Source organism: Anopheles stephensi, chromosome 3 (genome assembly GCF_013141755.1).
Source record: "Anopheles stephensi strain Indian chromosome 3, UCI_ANSTEP_V1.0, whole genome shotgun sequence".
In the NCBI taxonomy this organism is placed as follows: domain Eukaryota; kingdom Metazoa; phylum Arthropoda; class Insecta; order Diptera; family Culicidae; genus Anopheles; species Anopheles stephensi.
The window spans coordinates 70,183,797-70,210,106 of NC_050203.1; the positions used below are offsets into that span (position 1 = coordinate 70,183,797).

The 26,310-nt window shown below is 45.8% G+C and overlaps 1 protein-coding gene across 2 annotated transcripts; it reads left to right on the forward strand.

The window, feature by feature from the left end:
• LOC118512539 (protein son of sevenless) lies at positions 1–25,026 on the forward strand. Of its 2 annotated transcripts, none has more exons than XM_036057109.1 (21): positions 1–157; positions 4,765–5,908; positions 9,421–9,540; positions 10,340–10,480; positions 10,580–10,744; positions 15,026–15,226; positions 15,293–15,422; positions 15,501–15,607; positions 15,698–15,924; positions 16,019–17,045; positions 17,121–17,291; positions 17,367–17,462; positions 17,541–18,008; positions 18,112–18,228; positions 18,295–19,111; positions 19,185–19,533; positions 19,623–20,160; positions 20,332–20,523; positions 20,607–21,037; positions 21,108–21,190; positions 21,280–25,026. In XM_036057109.1, exons 2-21 carry the CDS (start codon positions 5,798–5,800, stop codon positions 21,312–21,314), a joined length of 5,526 nt encoding a protein of 1,841 aa, XP_035913002.1. In that variant the 5' UTR covers positions 1–157; positions 4,765–5,797; the 3' UTR covers positions 21,315–25,026. The 2 variants fall into 2 exon arrangements, with proteins under 2 accessions (XP_035913002.1, XP_035913003.1); XM_036057110.1 differs by having other exon boundaries at positions 15,501–15,604.
• Positions 25,027–26,310: the final 1,284 nt, after the last annotated feature.

The window sequence follows — 26,310 nt, forward strand, 5'->3', positions numbered from 1 at the left end:
CGTACCTGCACCGACCTTATTCCACATTCACTTTGTTTTGATCTCCCCCAAAACTCGAGTGAAGTTGGCTGTGGTGGTCATACGCACGGGATAGAAAACGCGAAAAATCACATCAGAAAGACGGGAATTGGCTAGAAAAACGCATCAAAACCTAAACGTACGTAGAGTCGCTGGGTAGAAAGTGTATTCGAAGTATTACTTTTCTGTTGCGCTGTGTTAAATCACCATCTCTCGGTGGTACCATATCATCTTCAGCAGAAGAAACATCAGCAACAATAATAGCAACAGCAGCAGCTCACAGGCGCGGCCCATATAGTAGGCAATTTCCCTGTCTTCTGCGTCTAGCTCGCGTAGAGCAGAAGTAGACGAAAGCGTGAAAGAGATAGGGAAAAAGAATAAATCGCATTGGGGCCCGTGCATTTTCCCTGTATCTGCTGTGATATTTGGCAAAACGGAGAATTTGCAAGGTTTTGGTGAAAAGAACGGGGCTTTATTTTCATCTTAAAAAACAGAAGATGTTTGTGGTATGTTTAATGTGCCGAAATTGTGCGTGCGTGCGTGTGTGAGCCATTATTTGCTTAACGAGCTACAAAGCAGCAAACACAAAACGTTGGTAGCAAGCAAGTGTTGTTTTGTGGGGCAAACGCTGTGAATAGTGAAAGATGCGAGCCGAGAAGAAAAATTCCGTCAGTCGAAGGAAAATCTATCATTGACCGTGCCCTTGCGTGTTGTTGGTTGCTGTTGATCGATTACCGACCGCGTACTACTGGTGTGTGCGTGTTGTGCGCGTGTGTGTATTCGAGAGAGAAAGAAAGAGAGAGAGAGTGAGAGCGAGCGAGAGCTAACGTATGTGTGCTGTTATTTACGAGAAGCTGTGAATGCGTTGGTGTGTCTTTTTCCTTCAAAAAATCCTCTTTTTAGTACAAATACTAGATATTCCGTACCCCAAAAAAGCAAAATAGGAAGTAAATTAAAACTAGGTGTGTGTGTGTGTCCGTGATGAAGATGACCGTGTGAAGGCTCAAAGCCTACTACAATTGCCAAGCTCCAGGAAAAGAGCCGCCGAGTTGTGCCGTTTTTTTTGTCTTCTTTCACTGGAGACATACGGTAGAGCGACACAATTTTTCACATCGTTGCGAGTTAATTGAAAGGAAAAATGCGATGTTTTTATTCGTGTAAGCTGTGAGGTACTTGATGGTGTTGGAAGCATGATTGGACCAGCAAGGATATCCACTTGTAACGATGGAATCCTCGATACCGATTCCGTACGTTTGCTTTTGCATTAGAAAAGGGGCAAGAAAGAAAGAACGAAGCAGGGAAAAACAGGAGTGCGCCTGTGTGTGAAGGAATGCGTGAAAGAGAAGGTGCGTGCGTGCGTGCCTGTGCGAATGTGTGTGTTGCCAAAGAATCGAACCTCTTCTATGCATCGAGTGTGCGCTCCTCTGTGTGTATGCGTGCGTATGTGCACTTATAAGCTTGAGAGTGAGAGAGAGAGAAAAAGGGAGTGAGAACGAATGTGTGCGCGTGTGTGTATGTAGATAATAATAATCATTTCAATACAAAGATGCGAAAAAGAAAGAAGGAAGAGCGCGAATGGTGGTGGGTGGGCTCGGCGAACCCCCGAAAAGGAGTTCGGCATCGAAACATACGGCAATGTCCAGCGCTGAAAAACGGTTCCTCTTGTTGTTCTTGTTCCGTCTGGGGGTGATTTCTAGGTGGAGTGTGAGCCAACCAACGTCTTCTAATTGTGTTACTACTCACTAACGTCTCACACAACCAGGCGACACTGGCGGTTGTGGGAGGAGAAAAGGATAGGGGCTAGGGAGAAGGGCGCGGAGGAGACATTTTTTATGAGATGAAGGAAAATTTGTCTGTCTGGTGTTGTCTGGGTTACAGCAGCTGCTGCTTAAGCCATCGGTAATGTGATCGTCTCCCGTGTGTGGTACAGTGGTGTGCGATTCGGTGATTCGCAATGAGTGGTTAGGTGAGGCGAATGAGCAAATAATAATGAGCAAAGACGGCGGTGTGTGACATACGAGGCCTGCACCATCATCATCATCGTCTCGTACCGTTTTGTTTTGTCTCGTTTCGTGAACAATGATTAACACAACCTCCCCCCCGAAAACATGGGTTAATGCGCCCGCGTCTGTGTGTGTGTGTGTCCGTATGCTGTGTAACACAGAAAGAGCATTAGAAGTTTCATTAGAGTGCGTGCGTGCCAGTGTGTGCGTTCTTCCGTGCGCTTGTGTCGGTACGTTGGTGTGCGAGAGGGCATTATTTTGTCTGGCCCGGAACGCGCACCGATCTGTCGTCTCTGCGTGTATTGTTTTTCTTCCTCTTTTGCACGGCGCAACGGTGTGTGGCTGTAGGTCCCGTAAATCTCGGTTGGAAGATCCGATATTGTCATATGACGGAATTCGCGTCCCTTTATCCCTTCCCGCACACACACACACAAAAACCCCACTTTCGATGACAATCTTCCGCGTAGTACACAATGGAAGGTGTACATGTGTGTATGTGTGTGTGAGAGAGCATAACAGAAGCAAAGAAACAGAAAATGCGTGCGTGTGTGTAACGGGTTTGGTGTTGTTATTGTTATTTGTTGTGTTGGGCCATGACCGTGATAAGGGCATCCATTTAATGATGCGTATCCGTGAGAAAAAATCTGCTTCTCGTCGTGTTTTTTTTCCTTCTTTTTTGCGTACCAGATAGCACCAACAACAAATTGCGATGCAATAGGAAGTGATTTTAGTTACTGCGAAATAGAAGTATCGAAGGATTGCTTACAGCGCTCACAAAGTTTACGCACAATAAATGCGCGTGTGTCCGAAACAAGTAGCTAAAAGTTATCAGAATCACTAAGAAAATAGTAGTTGTTCCAGTGCAACGCAAGTAGTGTTGTGCTTAGAACGGGAGCAGCTCGAAGGTACAAAGTGCAAAGGTGTGGGAAATTCCATAGCAACAACCAACAATAGCAACATCGCCGACAGCAGCAGCAGCAGACAAGATTGCAAAACCCCGATGCTCTTGCTACTGAAGAGTGTACGGTTGTGCGTGTGTAGTTGTGTTTTTGCACGTGTGTTTTATGATATTTTGGTGTCCCCTTGTTCCTCTGTCTCACTTGCTCTCATTTGCTTTGAGCAGCTGGGGAAAAATGCAATGCCACCAGGCAGACAGGCAGAGTGTTGTACAAGGGTGGCTGACATAACATGTAGTGCTACTAATTTCAAACGTCACAGTTAATTAGATTTTTTTTTAAATGTTATTCGCTTTGAAGATAAGATTTACTGTAGTCAATTGGAGTCCCCTTTGTAGATTTGTAAAAGATTAACTTTTCTGAAAAGATTTTGGTTGGAATGGTCATGGTCCGAAGTCAATATGTTTGGCTTTCGATACAATTTTTTTTTGGAAATTCCACCTGGTAGCATGAGGCCTTAACTTTTACTCCAAGTTGATTGGAAAAAGTAAATTCTTTTCTACTAACTCCTACTGCTAACCAGTTATAACAAACTCCAGGCTGTATCCAAATTGCTGAGCATATTTTGCAAAGAGACTGCTTGCAGACTCTTCCTATTATAACGTCGACGCATTTGGATCATATGTGACATTTTTCCTACGACGATTGTCTGCTAAAATAATCGTAATTTGGTAAACCATGGTCTTGTTGCAAATTATTATACATTTGTTGCAGTTTACCATAAACCGTTAACACAAAGACGACTATCATTGGTTGAGATGAGCATCGGTTTAGTTCTCAGAGCGAAGCTGACGCTTTCCAGATTAGATGTAGTGTTAAAATGTGTAGAAAATATTAAAAAAAATCTAACAACACTTTACAAGTTAATAGAAATTTAAAATGTTGGCAGTTTTCGAATAATTAATTTATTCAGTTTCAAATGAGATGCATCAATAGGGATCCCTGCCTGAAAGGGCCTAGGCTAAGCAAATTGTATTCAAAATCGAGCAACTACAAGGCATACGAATTCAAGGATGTCGACTTCTGCTGAAGGTCTCTAGGATGACACTTCAGGCACTATTATTATTGATTAAAATATAACTTGTTACGACCTATACAGATTCATGCTCTTTTTGTAATGAATGAACAGCCGCTTTTTGGTAAATTTGAGATTAAATGGACCGTGCAGAGTATTTCGGTGACCGGTTTCGGTAGCGCCACAGATCTTTCACCCTGCAAAACCAGTACTCTCATCGAATCTTTCGCTTATGACATCTAGTAAGCCTTGGTTTATATGGTTTTAGATCTTCATATGAACCACCCTGTAAAGCTGCTAGTGCGTCGGTCGTTGTTGTCGTTGTTTGTTGTCTATGTTTCTCACCCCTCCCACGAAACGCAGATTGCAGCTTTCCTCCGGCGTGCGCTCTCGTGCACTGTTCTTTTGCTTTATTATTTACCCGCCTACACTTTATTGTGTTACCGCGGGAGAAAAACGGCTAAAAACAAAAACAATTGTGTTCGTGGCTTGCCGCGTTGACGTACTGGGACGGCAGACAAGAAAAGTGGCCAATCTAGGCATCTAGTAGACATGTGATGCTAAAGGATCCATACGTCCTGCTTCACATCGGTGCAAGAACGGTCGGAAGTGGGATATCTGGGGTCCATAATACTCATATTTTCTTTTTTTTTTCAAACCGAATAAACCGCTCAAAACAACGGCCCTTAGCCTAGCCCATTTTTCTGCAACTAATAAAAGTTCTCTTTTCTATTCTATGCCATTTTGCTGCGCGCGAAAATCACCACCACAGAGAAAATGTTTATCGCTGCCACAATCAATAACAATAAGCCGTGGTTTTAATGGCGCTTAGCAGTAGCAGCAGCAGCAGCAGTCACGGTGTTGTCAGTGTTGTCGCCTCTTCGATGCACTCGACGACAATGGTGCAGCGGGCAGGTTCCACCATCCACGGATGATACGGCCCCCCCCCCGAATGAAGAGGATGGTGATGACGACGATGCACGGTTGTGTTGCGTTTTGCATGTTGGTGGTGATCATGTTACAGCAGTGCCGGTTGCGGCTTCTTCACGTGTAAACAGCGAGCTGCTCGCGCGCGCTCTTGTGGTGGCTTCGTCTTCTTTCTTGACCGAACCGCGGAAAACTTCACACCGAGAAACATCACACCGTCATTTCTAACCTGTGCAAAACCGTGTCGTGTGTGTGTGTGTGGCTGCTAGTATGTAGCGAATATTGCGTGTGTGTGTGCGCGTGTATTGTGCATGTGGGTGTGCGTTGTGTGTTGCGAATACGGTAAAGTGCAATAGAGGAAAAACCATCCGACCATTCGGATGAAAATTCGTGTTCTGTGTGTGAACCCAGTTCCTACAACAGCAAAAATCGTTCAAAACAACAAATGTCTGATGTCAAATCACTGTTGCAAAAAAAGGCTGATCTAAAGATCTCACCAAGCGTGATTAGCAAGTGAAGAAAACGTGTGCATTTACCAGGAAATTGAAGCAAGTGCGTCGTGCGAAGAAGACTTGTAGGCATAGCAACGACGATGCCTACTGGCCTGTGTTAGCAGTTAAAGAAAGAAACGAAATCGAAAATATACTCCAGCAAAATACAGAAAAGCCAACAAAACGGTTCACACGAGACCGCGGAGGTGTGGACGAGGCGTGGTGGCCGTTCAAAGGGGGCGGTGAAAAAAACACCCGAAGCCCATAAACACATTAATTCACACCCGGGTGCTGGAATAAGGCGACAAAAAACACACGGGAGTATATATGTGTCTGTTGCTGCTGCTTCTTGGGCGAACGCACTGGATCGGTGCCGAAGGCTAAAGTATGTTCTCTGGCAGTTCGCACGTATCGATCACGGATGCGGCTGATTACGATTTCGAGAATGCGGAAAATGCGGCCAAATGGAGGGGCTTGTTCATCTCATCGTTGCGGAAGGTAAGGATGTCGTGAGACTTGAGATTATTTTGTTGATGGGTGATTTGGGCAAGGCATACTATTGGTTTACAGCCAAGTAATTGATTGCATACGACAGAAGGCAGGGACCTCTCGATATTGAAGGGCCAAAGTAGGAGAAAGTAAACCACCTTTAAAGACTAGATTTCATAGTTATTTGGCGCTGAAATCTGTTGCTAACCTGCTGCAGAAGTCCTTGCCGTCGTCCGGCAATCCTGATGAGGAATAGGTTCGATAGCCTAACAATCATTACAATAATGCTCCTAATCACCGGTAGGATATCTGTTAGCTATTAGCGCCTACCAAGGTCTGGAATATCCTATACAAAATAGTCCTCGAAGTTTTCCCCTTCCTGGGAGAGATGTCCACCCAATCAATCCACCACCTTCAACCTTACACGTGCTATTTGCCATTGACATTCTGGCAAAACTTACTAGGCAAGCTTGTCAGATTGTGGGTTCATGAGCAGTTTTTATGAAAGCAACCTTGCCCGTATCTCAATCTCAAAGGTCTGGGTCTCCCATTTCTGGCTTTCCGTGACTTGATTTTACGCGTAGCTAGTTTCCTGCGTACTGGGTGGCGTTCCGGATGAGATTTGATCCCCGGTTCTGCCGTATCGGTATCGCTCCAGTCATTAGCACATCGTAGAATAGTTTTTGTTTCGATTATTCTGAACCGATTGGAAGAAACCCAAACAGATCGGGAAATTCCAATGCCTAGGCATGATTGTAATCACACACTTTAATCGTTATGAGTCGTTCCAAATGGGATTTGTCATATTTAAATTGTAAACGGTGAAGAGTTCTAGAAAAATGCTAGTGTTAGCGATGCTTTTTGTTAATGGAAGCTTAGAATTTATTAACTCATAGCTGAAAACATTCTGCGGGATAGGGAACACTTTAGTGACTTCCATCCTCGTTCATTATGCATCAGAATATTGTCCAAACGAAAGTGCTAATCATCCCCTAAAACGATGCGTCATAAGCACATGCTAGAACCAGCGAAATGCCTTCTAAACAATCCTTTACATTACAGTCGGCCAAACATTGAACATGATGGCAAGTGACACACACACACACACAACAAGCCCTACGATGAACGGCCGATGGCAGAGGAGAGGTATTGGAGCGCGATGGTGCTATCTCAAATCCACCGTGACTCACTGGCAATTCGAAAAACATTGATTGTTGAGTCACAGTGCCATCAGTGCTCCTGGGGGCACACCATTTTGCTGCATGTGTGTATTTGTCACTTTTTTCTCACTCTCTTCCGCAATCATCTACATTCGTCACTTCGACGCCGGTCGTCGGTTGCAAAATATATTTTCGAAAACTCGCGAATGTGGTCCGCTATGTTTTTTTTTTTGTGTGTGTTTATCTTCGATTCCGTAAAATCCATCGACGTTTTGCCCCCTTCGCGTAGAGGAGATAGCGCGAACCATCCTTCCCCATTTCGGGCAATTCATATGTCACGGGGATTTTGTATGTGTTTCCAGTTCCAGTTCCCCCACTGGATTCCATCGCGTTCTAGCTGGCTAGGTGAGCCGAAGGGCTTATCGATGTGCCGACCAGGGGTTTATTGTCGTTCCGCGTTGTTTTCAGGAGATATGCGCGTATTGATGGTACGACGATGGCGATGATGATATCGGTGCAAATGCATACCTCCTACCTAACTAACAACAACACAAAAATGGGCTTAATCGATCGATCCACCATACTGGGAAAGATTGAAAGCGGTTTTTTTTCGGGAAATGCAATTGTGGAGAGATTTTGTTTTGTTTTTGTTAATTTGCAATCGAGCGATTGGCACTTGAAATAATTGATTGGAAGTCAATTACCGGTACACCGGAAAATGGGTTTAAATTGTTGTATGCTTCATCGAAGTGTGTCTTCTAATAGGAAAGTCTTGTTTTGTTTTTTTAACAACTATGAGAAAATTTCAAAACAAATTATTTTGACAAAGAGTTATCGTACGAGCCACATATGTTGTGCTGTAACAACTATCCGACTATTAATATAGAACTATTATTTTATTGCATTTGCATTTGTAACATAATAAAGGACGTTTTCTTAAGTTTAGGAAAAATCTAATGAATCCGGAGTTCTTAGTCAGTTCTAGCTGTTTTCCTGGACATAATATGTTCGTTGCTAAAACGCTCAGATACTTGATTGAAGTTGATACCGGGTCATGCATTATAGCATTCTTGAGGCCAGGCTACATGATGCGAGATGCCAAAAAGATTTCACTAAAAAGTGGGGGTTATGCGAAATCTATCCGTCAAAAAGATTTCGCCTCCTCGAGCTGAAATCTCGGAAAGTTTTCGCTTCTCTCGAGCCCTCTCTGTCATTTTCCATGCGTTGCCATAGTAGTTTTCGGTTGAAGAGAGAGATAGCATGATAGTGCTCTAAACAACGCGGGTAGATGAACCGAGATGATTTTGACGGAAAAATTTCGCAAATCCTCCCCTTTTTAGCGAAATCTTTTTGGCATCTCGCATCATGTAGCCTGGCTTTTGGCACGACAACGTCGAGATGTCTCGGCCTGCCATTTCTGGCTTTCTGTGACTTGATTATATCCGTAGCAAAGTAGTCAGCCCTGCGTACGGGGAGCTCTGGATGAGAGTTGAACTCCGGTCCTGCAATGTGAAGACCGGCGCCGTTATCCCCTCGGCCACCGAATCGCCCCTAGCAGTTATTTAATTTTATTATGCTTTAGGGGAATTTTGTAGCTAAAACATATCCTTACTTTGACTTACTTACTTATATATCAAGCGCTACAACCGCTTTGCGGTCTTGGCCTACTGCAACAATCCTCGATACCGCTCACGGGTTAGCGCCGTCGTCTGCCAATCCGTTATCCCGGCCGTTCTAGCAGACGCATCAACGCCATCACTCCATCTCAATTTGGGCCTACCACGCCTCCTCTGTCCGTGTGGACGGCCTAAAAGGACTTCACTGGCTGGGTCGTCCGGTGTCATTTTCATGACGTGACCAGCCCACCGGAGCCTGGCGAGTCTAATGCGCTGCACGGATGGTGAGACCATCGTACAGCTCGTAGAGCTCGTGTCATTGTAGCAGCTCCTCCATTGTCCTTCCCCACATTCGGGGCCAAAAATCCTGCCGAGCATCTCCTTCTCTCGAACGCGGCTAAGAGGGCTTCGTCAAAGGGAGCCTTACTTTGACTACCGTCGTGCCAAACGTTGAAATATTATTCTCAAATCCTGGGCCTATTTAAAGGCTTTAGCAAAAATTACCTGACACAAAAGTTCAAATAATGATAAAAAAATGGTTGCGATTTTTTATCTTGAAGTATTAAGGAGTTAGAAGACTGTTCTTGGACTACTATAAAAAATGACTGTTAATTTTATTAATTTAAAGATTGATACAGGATACCAGCAAGTCAACCGCCAACGCTACATATGTTTGTGTGTGTGTGTGTGTTTTACGATTTCAACATAGCTATTTGTTTTATGTGTTTTTCCTATTTTCACGTAGGTGCTGGAGCAGGTGCATCCTTCGCTGCAGGCCCGGGAGGATGCATTGCTGTACGTCGAGAGCCTATGCCTGCGATTGTTAGCGACACTGTGTGCGAAGCCACCGCCGCACACGGTAATGGTAAGTAAGGGGAAAGCGACCCACCCCCCGTTTTTACCTCCCGCCAGCTGGTTCGAGTGAGATGCTGATGAAGAATGTTCCACCAGAAGAAGGATTGTGTGTGTGCATATGATGCAACAGGGTGTTGCCGACCTCGAAGATGCGCTTCCCGTTTCCGACGGAAGAGGATGAGCGTACGCGCGGGAGTACGGACAGAAGGCAGCAATATTGTGCAACAGTAACACATTGACATTTAAAGAAGAGCCTGGTTGCCGGTACAGCCGGGCGGGACGATCGTGTGTCGTCCGGTGGGTTTTGCTGGTGCCTGGGAATGTCCTAATTGACATTTCCTGCTTTCATCCTCCCGGCTGTGCTCAGTTTGTTGGGATGGGGGGGAAGAATGCGTAAAACTTCATCTCGTCCCGCGGTGACTCCCACAGGGGCGCATATCCACTAAATAGAATGACAGGCCACATCCACATCTTCAACTATACGGGACCCCTTCCGGGCAATGCACGGCATCACACTCGTGGATAGCATTGTAGCATAAAACATCCTTCTTCGGGCCGAGCTTGTGTCGGCTTTTGTTTTCATTCCCGCTCGATTAAAGTACACTACTGCCGGCAGAAGTCATCTTTGCCGTGGGTCGTCCCGCACAGAGCGAAGCTAGCTTGTTCATACTGGCCACGCGGATCCTGGGACTTTTGTTTCCCCCCCCCCCCCCCCCCCTAGTTGGCGTGAAATTTTGTGTTCGTCGTGTCCGTGTGTACGTGTCGTTGATTGGTTGCCTTTTTTTTTGTTGCTTTGCTTCATTCAACAGGATGTGGAGGAACGTATCAGCCGTACCTTTCCGAACCCGATCGATAGGTGGGCACTAGGAGAGGCACGCGAAACGATTGACAAGTCGAAGAAGAAGAAACCGGTGCTACCAGTTGATCGTGTGCATACGCTACTGCAGAAGGTAAGTCCCGTTTACGGTGTGCAGATTGGCCTACATTTAGGCGCTGTTTACGATGCGAGACCTCTTCATCCAACACTTTTAATGCTACTGCCATTGTAGGAGGTGCTGCAGTACAAAATCGACAGTTCCGTATCGCTGTTTCTGGTGGCAGTTCTCGAGTACATATCCGCCGACATCCTGAAGCTGGCCGGGTACTATGTGAAGAACATACGCCATATCGAAATCACCCGCGAGGACATCGAGGTCGCCATGTGCGCTGACAAGGTTTGCAACCATTTTCCACACACTGCCTAACTATACACGCATTTTTCTCTCTCGCTCGCTCTCTCTCTTTTTCTCTATATCCTTCTCTATCTCTTTCTTTCCATCTCGTTCTATCACACACACTATGATTTTCTCTTTCTCGCTGTTGCTTAGTGTTGTTTGCTTTTCCCTTTTTACCTTTTCATTTCACATGTCGGTTTTACTACTATCTTTTTTTGTCAAGTTATGGTTCCATTTCTTATAGTTTAGAATGTGTTATACAATTTGTTTGTTTTCTTTTTTTGTTTTTGCTTTCTAATTGGTTTTGTTCATTGGATTGTGTTACACATTGGCAACTTGTACAATCGAGCTTCACGTTCAAAGCTAGTTAGACTTCTAACCAAAACGAAAGATAATAAATTAAAATCAGTTTACATATTGGTTATGATTAATATTTTTGGACCAATTCTCTAATGGAACTTACCTGCCGTGGAAGTTACTCGACGCAGAAATTGCTTTTGCATCTTATTGTATAGTCATTGGTTTCGTTAGCTTTGCTTACACATTTGTACATACATAGGCGTTACGGTGAAAAAGGGGGGAGATTGTGTCAGTTTACACTCATCTGCTCGTGTTTTGTTTTGTAAAGCAAGCGCTGCTACGTAGAAGCAAAGGCATATTATAGTGTATTAATTGATTGAAGCGACTGTTTGTGAATGTCCCTGTTCATTGATCCGTAGCAGTTGGGTGTATTGTTGATGAATACAGCTGATCAACATCACTGCAGCGTTCATCAACAGTTTGGCAAGCAAACCATTACTTCACGCGCTTTGTAATGGTGGTGTGATCACGTTGGGGAATCATTTAGCTATACTAGAGTAGAAAGTGCACGAACACAGTTTACAAGCCAAAAGGCCACATTTCGTTGTGTTTGTTTGTACGATAGTAATGCGCCTGTTGTTATGCAAAGCTAGACGTTGAGATGAGATAGAGCTCCAATATGCTTAAATTAGAGTTCGCCGAAGATAATAGGGTCGGATGACCGGTTTTAGTTGGATATGGCCGAACAGAGGTTATGAAGATTCATATTTGTTGCTTGTGCTGCATTGTTATAGCAAAGAGCATAGTTTTGTTGACACTTGTTTTTCACGGCTTATTGTACGGATTCTACCTTTCTTTTCTTTCCTAATCATTCTTGTGTTATAAACCATTTAACAGTGTGTGTGTGTGTTTGAAATTATGATTGATTCTGTTTCTATTTGCTCCAAAATTTTCGTTTTTCAAATGTAGTTTTACTTCTGTGTCGTCAAACAACAGAATTGGTTTTAATTTCCAAAATATCAGCCACATTTGCTGACTTTAACTAACACTCCTTTCTCACAACACATCACAAAAACTCTCTCTCTCTCTCGCTCTCTCGTGTCTCGGTTTACTATATGTCACAAAAAATGTTATTTTATGTTTTTTTTTCATGCTGTCCCAACAAACCAAAAACAAAACAAAAATCAAAAACTCAAACCAAAACAAAAAATCAAAAACCTTTGCGAAAAATCAAAATCAATCTTCAAATCTTCAAACACCCGAAACTGAAATCAAACATAAAACCGAAACGGGGAACCGTTCACGTTTCACAATTCACAAAATCCTTCAAATTCAAATTAAAAATCAAATCTGCAAAAAACGAAAAGGTGGTACGTAGATTGTCCAATTTCATTATTATGTATTACAATTTAATATCCACTTCCTCTCCTTCCTTTCCCGACACCCACCCTGAAACCCAACCGTAACCCGTTGTGTTAAGCTATAACTATACAATTCGTTATGCTTTTCTGAAAGCAATACAATAAACAATCTCATCATGTGTATCTCTCTCTCATCCTCTCTTATCCTTGCTCCTGTTACATTCGATTCATGCCAGCATTTGGCAATCACCTCACCAATCATTTTATTTGGTCCCCGTCTTCTTCTTCTACTTCTTCCTCTTCTTCTTCTTCTTCTTTGCCGTCGATATGTCTCTTTCTAGTTCTTGACTATCTTTTCCTAGTAGTGTTTCTAGCGTAAGTAGTAGTGTAACGAGAGATTTCCAACCCCCACTGGGTGGTCTCTGCTGTAGTGACTTTCTGCGTACATTTTTTGTTTTGGCTCAAAGATGATTGGGTAGTCAGTTTTCCGTTACACTTTATGTTTTGCGTTCGATAGTTTCTATCTCGGTTTTTTTTTTTCGTATCTCCATTGTAAAATGTTACTGTGGTTTGGTTTGTGGCTCATGGCCGTATGCCATACGGTTCGACATGAGACCACCTCTTAGTAGTGCATCTTTTGACATTTGTTGATACACATCTTCCCCTATATGTATGTGTTGGAATAGTAGATACTGAAGGTAAAATATTTGAAACCGAGCTTCTGCGGAGAATGTTCACTTATTCGACAATCAATTATCAATTATTAAACGTCCTAGTGGACTGCAATTGTTGCATCTAATTAATCTAATTAATCATGCAGAGCGATTAGGAATGGGAGCAGCTCATAGTAAACAACATTAAGTGATGTCCCACCATGTTCAGGGTGTTAGTCTTTCCTGTTAAAAATAACTAAAAGCCCTCAACGATAAGTAATAGTAGTAGTAAAACGCCACGTTTTAAGTTAAAGATCTAAAATTACATACCATTTCTGCACTTGATTCGTGCTCATTTCTAAATTGTACCGCCTTCCTTATATGGAGTAGTGGCTGTGTTAAATATTGGGCTAAGGAGCAGAATAGAGGATCACACAGCTTGTACGGGGCTCGCAACTGCATGCAAGTTCACGGTGAAATGTGTGCATGAGTATTTAGGACATGAAAGTTAAATATTTAAATGAAGCGTTAATTAAGTTAAAAAAATATTAGAACTTATTATAAGTTGTCATGAAAGTTTGTTAAAGTTTTCAGTATACATTTTATCAGTTTTAATTTAATATTTTCGATCGGTTTAATAAGTTTAATTATAATTTTAATCATCACTGGTCCATATATTTGTATCATTTTTGAAAGTAAAAAAATGAATAAATTTTGTATTTAAGTATATTTTTACTATAAAGTTAAAAATTTTGCTAAAAGGCCTAAAAAACGGCTAAAGTCTGAATAGATGCCCCCCCACTCACGGCACTCACTTTTCGCTACTGAGTTACCTTAAATTTAGGTAAAAGTTAAGCAAAAATGAGAGAAATCGTTGTTATAATTATGTATAATAATTAAAAATAATAAATAAATAAATACTTACAGTAATAAGTCTGAAAAATATACCCTTTTGGGTATTTCAGTTTCAAAAATGAGTGTCCGTGAGTGGGGGGGCATCTATTCAGACTTTTGCCCAAAAAACTAGATAAAATGGTAATTGTTAGCATTCATAACAATAATTTATATGTGCACTTCCACGAAAGCTTGCGTGTGGGCCTATTCTACTACTTAGCCAAAATGTTGTATGTAGAAAATATCCCTAAGTTATATTACTTCTATTTATATTGGTAGGAAATTTGCGAATCAAAACCCGTTTTGCCTTTTCTTCCATATCCGACCAAACAAAAGGGATTCCCACTCCGATGAGGTTCAATGAGATCCTTCATTTGTTCCTATAATTATTTTATCTATGTACCAACCAATTTCAGTTTAAAAAGAAGGGATCGTCTACAATATCCCGCATTATTCTTACGCAGATATGGCGCCTTACCTAGAACTCTATATAAACGTTCACACCATTTCGTTGGGACTAGCTTTCTGTTGTTTTGTTTCAGTTTTGTATTCCATTAAAGTAGGCCGTATTGCAATGTTTCGTAGACGTTTATGGCTATGTACAATTCTGTTGGTAAAATTTTCTCATCTTTCGTAACTTTTTCGTTGTTTGGTTTTAAGTGTATGGCGCCTGAATGTTAGCACAAGCATACTTGTATGTGTTTAAAGGTAGATAATGTGATGTATTTCAGTTGATGTATCTATTTCACCACACTAGTGATCATCAAATTGCCTGTGCACTGCAGCTGTAGAATTTAAAGTCGTTTCTTTTATGTAAATCGGTTCTGGTATCATCCTTCCAAAAGTCCGCCATCAACTATGCCATTAACTTAAAACAGAAAAATCCCCCATTTGTTCTTCCGTTCTGTAATTGTGCACAAAACACAGTGACAGTGTTGTAAGATCCTTATCACCTGTTGCTTAATTCCAACGAAATGGATGGCTTTTGTTTTGAGTGTGTCCGCAAAATGGGGATTTTGTAATGTGTAACCGTGCCTTTTTGTTTCATCCCTCCCCCCCCCCCCGCCACACAGGTACTGATGGACATGTTCTATCAGGGTGAAAGCTCCAACTCGATGGCACCGAGTCCGCTTCCACCGACGCCCCGTGCCAGCCTCAGCTACGAGGAGGTCGTGAAGGAGCTGATCCACGACGAGAAACAGTATCAACGGGATCTGCACATGATCATCCGAGTATTCCGGGAGGAACTAGTTAAGATAGTTAAGGATCCAAAAGTGAGTATGGCCTGGTAGTTGCTTTTACGACTTACGGAGGATACTAACGCGCCCGTTTCCCCCCAGGAGCTGGATTTAATATTTTCCAACATAATAGACATTTATGAAGTTTCGGTGACGTTGCTGGGATCGCTCGAAGATGTGATAGAAATGTCCCAGGAACAAACGCCACCGTGTATTGGTAGCTGTTTTGAAGGTATGTATAATGGCGGGCATCGGAGGATTGCGAGTATGATGCAGGTTTTTAACGCAATACCACTTTCACTCGTCACAGAACTGGCGGAAGCGGCTGAGTTCGACGTGTACGCCAAGTATGCAATGGATATTACATCGGTGATTGCAAAGGAAGCACTAGCCAATTTATTAGCACGACCGGAGGTAGTAGTAATCGATCTGAACTGATAAAGCGCTTAATGAACCTTGATAAAGAGAAGCATTTGTTTGACACCCAATTTCCTTCCTCCATTTCAGGCCAGTTCACTGATGTCGGCCGGACACGGTTTCAAGGAGGCGGTCAAATTTTACCTACCAAAACTACTATTAGGGCCTATCGGGCACGCGCAGTTATATTTGGATTATATTAAGGTTTTACTACAGCTGAGTCCCTCGCAGGAGGACAAGGAGAGCTTCGAGCAGGTGCAAGGCTTGCTGAAACCTCTGCAGTGCGAGCTGCAGAGCATTTCATCGCTCCTGCCAAAGTGAGTTAAATTCGCCCCCCCGTGGCGTTTGCGTCTCAGTCGTCCAACTGTGACTGATGAAATTCGCTTTCGACATTTGTCCGAAAATTTGCAGAGAATACTTTACCCGCGTGAACAGCCGTGCCCGCAGACAGTCAGCGATAGAGAAAACGCGCGACCTACAGAACACGGTCGAACACTGGGACAAGGACGTGGGTCAGTGCTGCAACGAGTTTATCCGCGAGGATACGCTGGCAAAGTTAAGCTCCGGCAAGCGCCAGACCGAGCGGAAGGTGTTTCTCTTCGACGGCTTGCTGGTGCTGTGCAAGGCGAGACGTCAGATCGTGCCGGGCAACAACTACGATTACCGGCAGAAGGAGCGGTTCTTCATGCGGAAGGTCGAAATCATTGATCGGCCCGACACGGACGAGCTGAAGCACGCGTTCGAGATCTCGCCCCGGGAGCAGCAGAGCGTTGTACTTATCACCAAGAACGCCCAGCACAAGAACGACTGGATGGCGGACCTGATCATGCTGAACACCAAGTCGATGCTGGAGCGCATACTGGACAGCATCTTGCTGGACATCGAGAAGAAGCATCCGCTAAAGCTGCCGAGCCCGGAGATTTACAAGTTTGCCGTGCCGGACAGTCCGGCAAACATTGTGCTGGAGGAGCGGGAAGGTACCGGTGTGCCGTTGATTAAGGGTGCAACGCTGTGCAAGCTGATCGAGCGCCTGACGTACCACATCTACGCGGATCCAATGTTTGTGCGCACGTTTCTGACCACGTACCGGTCGTTCTGTTCGCCCAAGGAGCTGCTGCAGCTGCTGGTCGAACGGTTCGATATTCCCGATCCGGCGGTCGTGTACGATCCGGCGGCGGAAAAGGAACAGGCGGCCGGCGACACGGACAAGTTCCACAAGAACTCCCAGCGGGAGGATTGGAAGCGGTACAAGAAGGAGTACGTGCAGCCGGTACAGTTTCGCGTGCTGAACGTGCTGCGGCACTGGGTCGATCATCATTTTTACGACTTTGAGCGGGACGGCGAGCTGCTCGAGTCACTCGAACGGTTTCTCGAGACGGTGCGCGGCAAATCGATGCGCAAGTGGGTTGACTCGGTGATGAAGATTGTCCAGCGGAAGGTAAGCAGTGCGTGGAGAATGGGAATGGATTTCGCCATTCGGCGGTGAATCATTCGTTTCGATTCCATTTTGCAGAACGAAAGTGAGGACAATCACCGGCAGATAACGTTCGCGTTCGGTCACAGTCCGCCGGCGATTGAGCACCATCTGCCGCTGAATAGCGAGAATGAGTTTAACCTGCTGATGCTACATCCGCTAGAGCTGGCCCGACAGTTGACGCTGCTGGAGTTTGAGATGTACAAGAATGTAAGTGGAAGCAAAGCTTGCGTGCAGGAATAAGGGAGGATTCATCTTCACAAATTTGCTACGCTTTTGTTGCAGGTCAAACCCTCCGAACTGGTTGGCTCGGTGTGGACGGGGAAGGATAAAGAAACGACTAGTCCTAATTTATTGAAAATAATGCATCACACCACAAATGTACGTACGGAGAAATGGAGCTCTGAACAAGGGACACTATCACTAATCGCTTTTCTCGTTTTTTTTTTTACCACGCAGTTTACACGGTGGATCGAGAAATCGATAATCGAGGCAGAAAACTTCGAAGAGCGTGTGGCGATGGCAAGCCGCGCGATCGAGGTGATGATGGTGCTGCAGGATCTGAACAACTTCAACGGCGTGCTGTCGATCGTGTCCGCCTTTCAGGGGGCGGCCGTCCACCGGCTCAAGCTCACGCTGGAGGACATTCCGAAGCGCCATCAGCAGGTGTTGGGCGAGTGCCGCGAGCTGAACAACTCGCACTTCAAAAAGTACCAGGAGAAGCTGCGCTCGATCAACCCGCCCTGTGTGCCATTTTTCGGCATGTACCTCACCAACATCCTGCACATCGAGGAAGGCAACCCGGACTTCCTGCCGAACACCGAGCTGATCAACTTCTCCAAGCGCAGACGCGTGGCCGAGATCACTGGCGAAATACAGCAATATCAGAATCAACCTTACTGTTTAAAGGTCGATCCTAGCATAAGGGTAAGTGCCCGCGTGTGTCTGGCTGTGTGGTGAACCCTATTTACGCCCTGAGCATTTTCTAATCTACTATTGGGTTTTGCTTTGTGCCTCTGTCGTGGTGCAGCATTTTCTAGAAAATTTAGATCCTTTTAAAGGAATGAGCATAACGGAAATTCAAAACTATCTGTACGAGGAGAGCAAACGGATAGAGCCGAAAAATTGTCGCCAGCCTTTGAAATTCGTAAGTGACTGAGGGTGGGGTTTTTTTGTTTTCAATATCTAATACCGTTGGGTCCTCCATCCACAGCAACGCAAATGGCCGGACATTCCACTGAAGTCGCCCGGCATTAAGCCATCGTCGAGACGCAACAACAGCTCGGCCAACTCGTCGATGACGCTGCCGGGCACGCTGCCGTACAGCAAAACGTCCCTGCTGGCGAATAGCGATACGGGCGAACAGTCACCGCCGGCCTCATCGTCCTCGTCCGTGCACGACTATTCCATCTTTGCCTCGGTCAACATACACTCGTCCTCTTCCGGCACATCCTCGCTCTCCTCGCTGTACTACCAGCAGCAGCAGCAGCAGCAGCAACTGCAAATGCAGCAACAGTTTACGCAGCAGCAATCCACCAACTTTTACCACAGCCAGCCGCCGGGCGGTGCCATCGGAGCAGCAGGTACCAGCGGTGGCAGTTCGTACTCACATCACGGTGCGCACCACCATCCCCATCAGCAGCCGCCGTACCTGCACCACCATCACCATCCCCATTACAACCAGCCGCACCACTATCAGCCGAGCTTCTCGCAGTCGATAGCGAACCTGACGACGGCCGGCGGCGACAACCAGATGATGGCGCCGGAGATACCGCGCCGCTCGGATAGTATTATACTGACCAGCACGAACCAGCTGCTGGCTGGCAGCGGTTGCCTGTCGGAAAGCAGCGGTAGCTACAACGGTGGCAAACTGTTGCCCAGTCCCCGCTATCCTTCCGCCTCGATGTCGACGCTGTCGACGGTTTCTGGCGGTTCAACGGTGCCTTCCGCGGGCGGCACCGGAGGGATGGCCGGCGGGGCCTCGAGCTACTCCATCGGGGGCAGCCTGTACAGTGGTTCCAGCAGTGAAGGTAAGACGATTTGTACGAGTTGTTGCTTCTCCGTTATGAAATCTAATTGCTCTATACCGTGTTGTTGCTGCAGCATCGGGCTACGGTACGGCTAGCTCAGTCACGTCCTCGTCCGCGGCCAGTATTGTCTCAATTTCGCACAACGATGGCAGTGTGCAACAGCAGCAGTCCGCTGCTGCGGCGGTGGCGCTGACCCAACCACCCGACATTCCGCCAGCCATCAGCCCACGGACTGACAAACCACAACCATTGCATCCACCACCACCTCCTCCGCCCCAGTACGCGGGGGCGGGGGCTAACGGGGGGGGTGTCGGCGGCAGCAGCACCACCGGCACAACACTGGCCAGCGCGACGAACGCTACAGCATCCATCGTCAACAGTACTAGCAGTAACTTTAGACATAATACATCCAATTCTATCAAGTAAGTAGCGACGATCGACGTCGATGCTGCACGAGAGCAGCTACACTTCCAACCACCATTTTCTCACGCTTTGTCACGCCTTTTTGCAGAAATCAAAACTGTGATTTTACTTACACCATCCCAGGCTGCAGTTCCGCAACCAGTAATAGTGGTTGCGCACCACCGCCCACGAACGCCACCACCGGCCGCTCGTCGTCCTGTGAGCATTCGCCCATATTTCCTTCCAGTCCCAAAATCCAGCTCCAGCAGAATCATCCCACCGCGGGTACGACTCCGCCCTGCCCGCATCATCACCATCACCATCCCGCAACACAACATCACACCGATACGGCGGCGACAGTCGATGTGCAGCATGCGCACCAGTACAGCGGTAGCAGCAACGCGGCGTCACCATCCGCCAGCAGCGGCCATCCGTGCCAGCAGTGCGCTAGTGACGGCGGTGGTGGCGGCTTGCCGAACAGTGCCGACTTTGGTCCGATCCCGATCTCACCGCACGTCAACGTACCAAATACACACAACGTCCTACCGCCCATGCCGCCACCACTACCTCCTAGGGTTAAGCGAAAAGAATCTTCCATCGAATCGTCCCAGTCGTCTCAGATACGGCAAGCACCGGATGCTCCGACGGTGAGTAGCGAGGGAAACGGTAGCTTTCTGCTTGGTGCTATCGGTTAAAGTTGGGCAAGATGAGTTGGGCAAGAGATGAGGGAGTTCTAAGATTTGCACATAAACACCATGGTTGTGTGGGGTACGTACTGATTGGTGCAATAATATTGTATTATTTAAACCTATTTGTAGCTACCACCGAGAGACGTTAGTCCACCTCCGATACCACCAAGGATTTACCCCCAGTCGCACTACCATTTCGGTGTCGCCGGCCAGAGCGGTACGACACTCCTGCTTAACTACACGCAAAGCCCGGGCGCAACTGTTGGTGGTGGTTTCCCAATGGACGGCACCAACTGGAACCATTCCTCGATGCATGCGGCGGTAAGTGCAGACAGGAGGCGACGCTGTGTGACCCTGAGCAAGGGAGGAAATGCTCTATTTCGCTTCTTCTTCTTTGTTTGCAGAAGGATGAATCGACGTCATCGTCGTCCTCCTCGTCGACGCTAACGAGGGACAATTTGAACCAGTACAATCAGCACGGTGGCGCCGGGACGACGGCCAGCAGCAGCAGCAGCAGTATGGAGCAGCGTTTGCTAATGCTGCCGCACACCAGCACGATCATGATGCGTCGCAACTCGGCCATGGATCGTGCGGCGAAGGAAAACATTCCGAACATTGCCACCTCGAGCTCGCTGTCGGGGTTGTCGACGATCGCGGCCGGCACTGTGCTGGGGGCGGGTCCGGGCAATACCACGATGAATGCTGGCGGTGGTTCCTCCGTTGCCGGTACATCGGTCGGTAGCAGTCCGTCGGCGATCAAAAACAAATCGGTACAGAATTCCCCGAGCTCGGGTCCACCACAGCAGCAGCCTAATGTACTTTGCCGAAGGGCCAGGTAAGTTCAAACGCCTAAAGGTATGCAGTGCGGGTGTACTAATCACACACAATCCCTTGGTTTTTTGTAGTACAAACATCTCGCCACGCTTTTCGCCCGGTGAAACGACACCAAAACTACCGCCTAAACCGAAACAGAACAGCATCAGCTCAGGTACGTTTTGTGTGGGGTGATTGTTGGAAAAATTGGTCTGCCTTAACTGAATTGGTTCCTTTTGGTTCCGTCCCGTTTTCCTTTTGCAGATCGTACGATGTTTCCTTACCCGAGTACGAACTGACCAAACGGTAGCAGTCCCGGCTGTGGAAGATACTTCATTCGTTAGCAGCCTATGCAGCGATTGCGATCAGTGTTGTTCGCAAGCACACATATGCCCCCGCTGTTCGAAGGGAAGGACATGGAATCCTTGCCCGGACCACTGGATGGAACTTGTGTCGCGTTCATAGTAAGAGAGCAGAGACGTACAACAAACCCGAATCCTTTTTATGTCGACTTTCGGAGGTTTGAGGATGATTGCATTTAAGGAATCTGTGTGTGCCATACGAGCGGTATTGTTTTTTTTTACCTTTTAGCGTTTTCTTTTATCTAACTAGCGTATGCCCTCCGCCACGACAGCACAGCACTCCCCGATGAGTGTTTTTTTGTTTTGTTTTGTTTCTAGTGTTACCGGGGGGTTTTTTTTTAGTTTGAGTGTTTGCGTTTTAAACTTTAACATTTATCTGACACACTGCGGCAAAACACCGACCGTGTGATGCGCAGCAGAGGCGCAAGTATTAGTACAGACAAGATGGGTTCGAACCTCTTGCAAACGAATCGATTTGTGCTTTGGTTTGTGGGATTGGTGGACGGCCGCCGGTGGATTTGCAATACTTAAAATCGTGAGAGGGGCGTATGTGTGTGTGTGTGTGTGCATTTGAAAGACTGTAACAGTGGCGTTACCTTGTTTATTTTCCCTGTTGGCATGCTACATGTTGGGAAGTGTACTATTAATAGCAGTGTTCGTAATTGTGTTGTTCGCGGAATATTACTGGCCATAGTAGCCAACCGGTTCGGCACACACACACACACACTCTCATTTCCTAAAGCCAGGCTACATGATGCGAGATGCCAAAAAGATTTCGCTAAAACGTGGGGGTTATGCGAAATCTATCCGTCAAAAAGATTTCGCCTCCTCGAGCTGAAATCTCGGAAAGTTTTCGCTTCTCTCGAGCCCTCTCTGTCATTTTCCATGCGTTGCCATAGTAGTTTTCGGTTGAAGAGAGAGAGATAGCATGATAGTGCTCTAAACAACGCGGGTAGATGAACCGAAATGAATTTGACGGAAAAATTTCGCAAATCCCCCCCTTTTTAGCGAAATCTTTTTGGCATCTCGCATCATGTAGCCTGGCTTCTACATCTCTCTGTTTCCAAAGTGTTCCGTAGTAGTTGTAGTACAACCACCACCAACACCACCACCTTTTTGCAAGTATTCCGGTTTGAAGCGTGTAAAGCGCTGTGTGTGTGTGCTCCTTTCATGCTATTGTTGTTGCACACTAGTGTTTCATGCTGAGCTTATACTATGGTCTCGAAGGAATGCAATTGTGCATGTAATTCTTTTCTTTAAAACGTAAACGGTGGAAGCGAGAAAAAAGAAACAAACACACACACACTTACAGACGACCAAATATGCCGCTGCACAGTATACGCCGCAGCAGCCTGTATCGGATGGATGTGGATATAACAATACAAACAAATGCGCTATAGTAAAAGTGTAGACCCTAGTGTTGGGTGAAGTAGCTCTTTTTAAAGAGGAAGAGGGCAACTGCTCACTAACATGTGAGAATGTGATGCCTCCCGGTAGCTCCGCACTCACGGACGGCGAAGAGTGCCCGTTTGAGAGCCCTCCCGGTAGCTCTCGAGCTCACTAACCCAACTTACTACCCACGACGCCCCCTCGTCGAGATTAAATCTCACCACGGAACCATGTTGGGAGGAAGCTGAACCCCCTTCCCCCCCCCCCCTCAGTATGATAAACGGCCAAGCCAAACCCCCTTATACCCTAACCAGGCATACACAAAAGCTAAGTGAAGGGGGAAGAGCACACATACAGTCGGCAGTGCAGTACAGAACAAATGTTCATTGTTGTGTAAAATGTAGCTGTTTTATATGGAACATGATGATTAACCAAAAACAAAACGAATGGGCCGAAAGAGAAGAAACAACAACAAACTAATACACTGTGAGTGAGTGAAGGTGTGTGTGTGTGTGTAAATATGCTTGGTTTAAATACATCGTTTAACAGTTTCATGCTAGTATGTGTTGAATTTTGATGAACGCGCGAACTGTGAAGGATGTTTATATAGGGGCACGCGCATACGTGTGGAGCAGGAACAAAATTAATACAATAAATGTTGCTACTACTAGTAAGTCAGTAATACTACACCACACACAAACATCTCATTAACATAAAAGAAAACATCACAAAACCACCGGCCAGAACAAACACTGGGTAAAGGGCTGAAAGGTGTAGGAAGAAGCAAAACAGGGAAGCCAAACCAGTTCGCCGCAGAACCACGCATGAACCCCTTGGACCGAAAGGATGCGAGCTAGCTTTGAGCTACTCTACGAGGCAAAAATGGAACATAAACACAGACAAAATGGTGATGAAATCGTTAGAAACTATAATACGGAGCAGCACTAGAAGAACATCTGGAACCTGGAAAAGCTGGCAGTCGTAGCAGGATAAACAACACACACACACACACACGCATACAGAGGAAAAGGGAAATATTGTGTAACTATGTGAATGTGTTATGTGTAAATAAGTATGTATGTTATACAAGGTAAAAGTAAGGCACAATTACTACTTGCTACTACCACTAACAACACTACTACGATACAAACACAGAACAAAAACAAAACAAAACAAAGCCTCAAAGGGGAGGGAAGAACAAGTCCGGTAAGAAGAAAGAAAGCATACTATACACAGCAGCAACAAGCATAGGCGGATAAACGGTAAGAAAAATAAAAACCCCCAACAACTAAGAAGAAAAGAAACAGGAAGCCGAACAAGGTGGTCTTATAGGTGGGATTCGATGTGAGCGGTAAGAGCTGATCGGAAGCTAAACAATAATTAAAATGCCCCACACGCACGAGATTTAACTGTGTGCGAGGTTGCAATTTGTTGAAGCATATTTGTGTCTGTGTACATTCGGTGCGATCGGTTGGTTGTGTGTGTGTGAATATGTAGAAGGGGAATTGGGTTAGCTGAATGTTGAGCGATTGGAGGTGGCGAGAGGATATCACAGGTTAAATCACGGGGAGAGAGGGCTTTTAAGGATCAAAGTGAGACTGGTCGATTAGTTGCGGCCTGCGCCTGTTTCATTTTTAACGCGATCGAACGAGTGCACACTTACTTTCGCTCCTTAAAGGCCCCACCCCCCCAACAGTGCAAAACAGAGAGTATAAGAGACAGGAAGGCGCGATCCGATCGTAAACAATGTTGTACTATATACAAGATTTTATGTAAAACCAAACCCCCCCCCCCCCCCCAACCAAGCAGTGTAAGAAATTGTGTAACTGTGTAAAACGACCGAGTAAAGAGCGGATTGAGCGAACGAAAAGCAAAAACACACAAGTAAAAGAATGAAGAGAGATATATTATATATATATACAGAGCGAAGCAAAAAAAAACCATATATATATGTACGCTGTAAAGGAGATGATGTTGAAGAAGAAGGAAGAATGAAATTCGTTGAGATTAGTGGCAACAACAAAAAAAAAAAACAAACAAAACCAGAGGATTTGCTAAGAAAAGTTTATAAACGGTTGAACGGTAGAACAAAACAGGCAACAACAAAAAAGGAAGAAGAAACGCGGAAAAGCTGGGAAATGGAGTACGAAATACGAAAACAACAAGCTGTGAATGAAAGAGCGGAACGTAACTGTTGGAAATAATGTAAAAAAAAAAAAACAAAACAAACGAAACAATGGTACAGAACAAAACATTCAAACATTCCTATTGTGTGTGTGTTTTTTTGTTGGCCTGCTAGGCTTTATTGAAAGAACGCTTACTTATCAGACGCAACAATCGCTTTGCGGTCTTGGCCTGTTGCAACAATCCTCGATACCGCTCACGGGTTAGCGCCTTCGTCTGCCAATCTGTCAATCGGTTGAGCCTCACTTGCCCGAGAGGACGGCAAACAAGTACTTTAAGGGCTGGGTCGTTCGGTGTCATTCTCATGACGTGACCAGCCCACCGGAGCTTGGCGAGTCTAATGCGCTGCACGGATGGTGAGATCATTGTCCTTCGACACATACTGGGCCAAAATCCTTCCGAGCATCTTCGTCTCGAACGCGGCTAAGAGGGCTTTGTCAGTTTTGGACAGAGTCCATGTCTCAAAGGCAGTTTCCTCAGGCTGTAGTATGACCGGTTGGCAGCCAGCACCCGTGCGCGTAGCTCAACATCAATGTTGTTGTCGGTGGGCTGACTTTTGACCCCGGATAGGTGAAGTTTTGGACGACTTCGAAGGTGCGGTCGCCAACGGATCTCTAACCCGAGGTTCTGTGCCGCACGCTCGATCCTTTGATAAGCTTCTGCCACATAGGAGAGCCTCAACCCAATGATGTCTATGTCATCAGCGTATGCCAGGATCTGGATTGACTTATAGAAGATGGTCCCGCAAGTTTCCACCTCCGAGTCGCGGAGATAGGCAAGCTCATCTCCCTGACGCAAGCCCTTGGTGGTAGCAAAGGGCCCTGAGAGTTTTCCATCCACCTTCACCTGGCATGTGATGTTGGCCATTGTCGTTCTTATAAGTCTGGTAAGCTTGGCCGGGATTCCAAAAGAGCGTTCATTGCGTCGTACAGTTTTACGCTGGCTATGCTGTCATAGGCGGCCTTAAAATCAATCAAGAGATGGTAGAAGTGGAGATGCAGCCGCATCGTTAAGAACGCTAGATGCCGGTAAATTGATGGGATTGATCGACCCGGTGGAAGTATATTCCGTAGATAAGCCGGCTCCAAGTTTGTCGAGTAGCCGATTCACTAAGGATCTGGGAAGGCAAACTTAACTACCAAACTAGTGGTGGTAGATGCGACAGAGGCACCTGACCGGGATTCAAATCCCATCCGGACCGTCCCCTCGTAGTGAGGACTGACTATCCCACTAATGCGGTATCAATAGGGTCAAGTAAGCCAGAAATGGCAGGCATGACCTTAAGAGGTCGTTGTTGTTGTTCAGGAGACTTAGCCGAACCGAATGTTCTTGACGTACAAAGGTACCAGGTCGTCCGAGA

Excerpts from the sequence above, each read along its gene's own strand:
- LOC118512539 (XM_036057109.1), top strand. The coding sequence starts at position 5,798 with ATGTTCTCTGGCAGTTCGCACGTATCGATCACGGATGCGGCTGATTAC. Across the intron at positions 15,608-15,697 it reads TATTAGCACGACCGGAGGTA|GCCAGTTCACTGATGTCGGC; the intron begins GTAGTAATCGAT and ends CCTCCATTTCAG. Across the intron at positions 18,229-18,294 it reads GTCGCCAGCCTTTGAAATTC|CAACGCAAATGGCCGGACAT; the intron begins GTAAGTGACTGA and ends CTCCATCCACAG.